The following is a 1,253-nucleotide window of genomic DNA, read 5'->3' as shown; positions in this document are numbered from 1 at the left end:
GTTAGCTCAGCGCTACACATTCTCCTCTCGTCACTGAGGTCCTCCATCCACATGACAGAGAGGGGAACAAACAAGCTAACCTGTTGTCCTCCATCCATATTTTCAGTTCCAGGCTGAGTCATTTCTACCTTCTCCTCTCTGTCAACGCTCTCTGGTTTCATTTAAAAGAGTCGATCATCAGATATTGTCCAAGATTAACCTTCAGGGTGGATACAGCTCGCTAGCAGCCTCGCACCGAGGACCTATCCATGTCATCATTTACCCAGAATGCTTTGCGTGTAAATAAAATGGCTCCGTCTGTGTAAAACATTTTTAAAATTTAGTATAAGATTATAAAAACCAAGCAGCCTACAGTATTTTTACAGTCTTTACAGTTAAAATATATGTTTATCAAATAAAGTCTAATGTTACAACTAATCATGGATCCCTTTTAAAAACCAAATCAAGGTCCGTCACAATGAAGTTCTGTTGCCCTTGAGTCAAAATGACCCACGAGGCCTAGTGAAAATAACACGTRACTTACCTGTCATTGAAGAGGCTGGAGAACGCTGACTTGCTGTCGGACTTCTGGATGTCCTTCTTGCAGTGTTTGGTCTGAGTCGTTATCGTGGCTCTGTAGCTGGCGGACGCCTCAACTTCGAGGCACATCTGCACCTCGTCCACGCTGAGCCCCTGCAGGCTGGCCTGGCACTGACGGATGCTGGTGACGGACCGAATGTCTCCCCCGACGTTCACCTACGGCGGCACGAATTTTAAACACGTTTGAGATCGACGTCACTCTTTAAAACACAGCTGTTTGTCCCGTCGTCTTTCTGAGAGTCACCTTGGTGATGTAATGGGTGCCAAAGCTGTCGATCAGTTTGTAAAACTGCTGCTTGGTTTCTGGGCTGTAGACTTTGGGAAGACGTTGCACCGCTTTCCTGAATTCGTTGTGCAGCTTGGGAGAGTTGGACACTCTGTAGCTGATTTCAGAAAAAACAGACGGCAGAGAAAATACACGAGTCTGCTACTGAAATATGACATCACCTTTTCTCTATAGACAAAGTCATGAGCAGAGTTTTGAAGTAACTAAGTACAAATACTTTATTACTGTACTTAAGTAAAATTTTTGGGTATCTGTACTTTACTTGAGTAATTATTTTTCAGCGTACCTTTTACCTGTACTCCTTACATTAAAAAAAGACAAGAAGTAGAAAGTTAACTTTTTTTTTCATTTTTGCTTGTTTTCATTCCAGGTTGTTTATTATAATAAA

At 42.3% G+C, this 1,253-nt stretch overlaps 1 protein-coding gene across 1 annotated transcript in view; it reads right to left on the bottom strand.

Moving 5' to 3' along the window:
* Positions 1-1,253, bottom strand: part of prf1.9 (perforin 1.9) — a 4,509-nt gene that overhangs the window by 1,858 nt on the left and 1,398 nt on the right. Inside the window, exons 2-3 of the mRNA XM_014024971.1 lie at positions 824-962; positions 524-735 (exon numbers count right to left, since the gene is read on the bottom strand). Coding sequence (XP_013880425.1) covers positions 524-735; positions 824-962 — 351 coding nt within the window. The remainder of the gene's footprint in view (positions 1-523; positions 736-823; positions 963-1,253) is intronic.

Source organism: Austrofundulus limnaeus, unplaced genomic scaffold (assembly GCF_001266775.1).
Source record: "Austrofundulus limnaeus strain Quisiro unplaced genomic scaffold, Austrofundulus_limnaeus-1.0 Scaffold450, whole genome shotgun sequence".
Lineage (NCBI taxonomy): Eukaryota > Metazoa > Chordata > Actinopteri > Cyprinodontiformes > Rivulidae > Austrofundulus > Austrofundulus limnaeus.
This window is presented reverse-complemented; position numbering and strand designations above follow the sequence as displayed.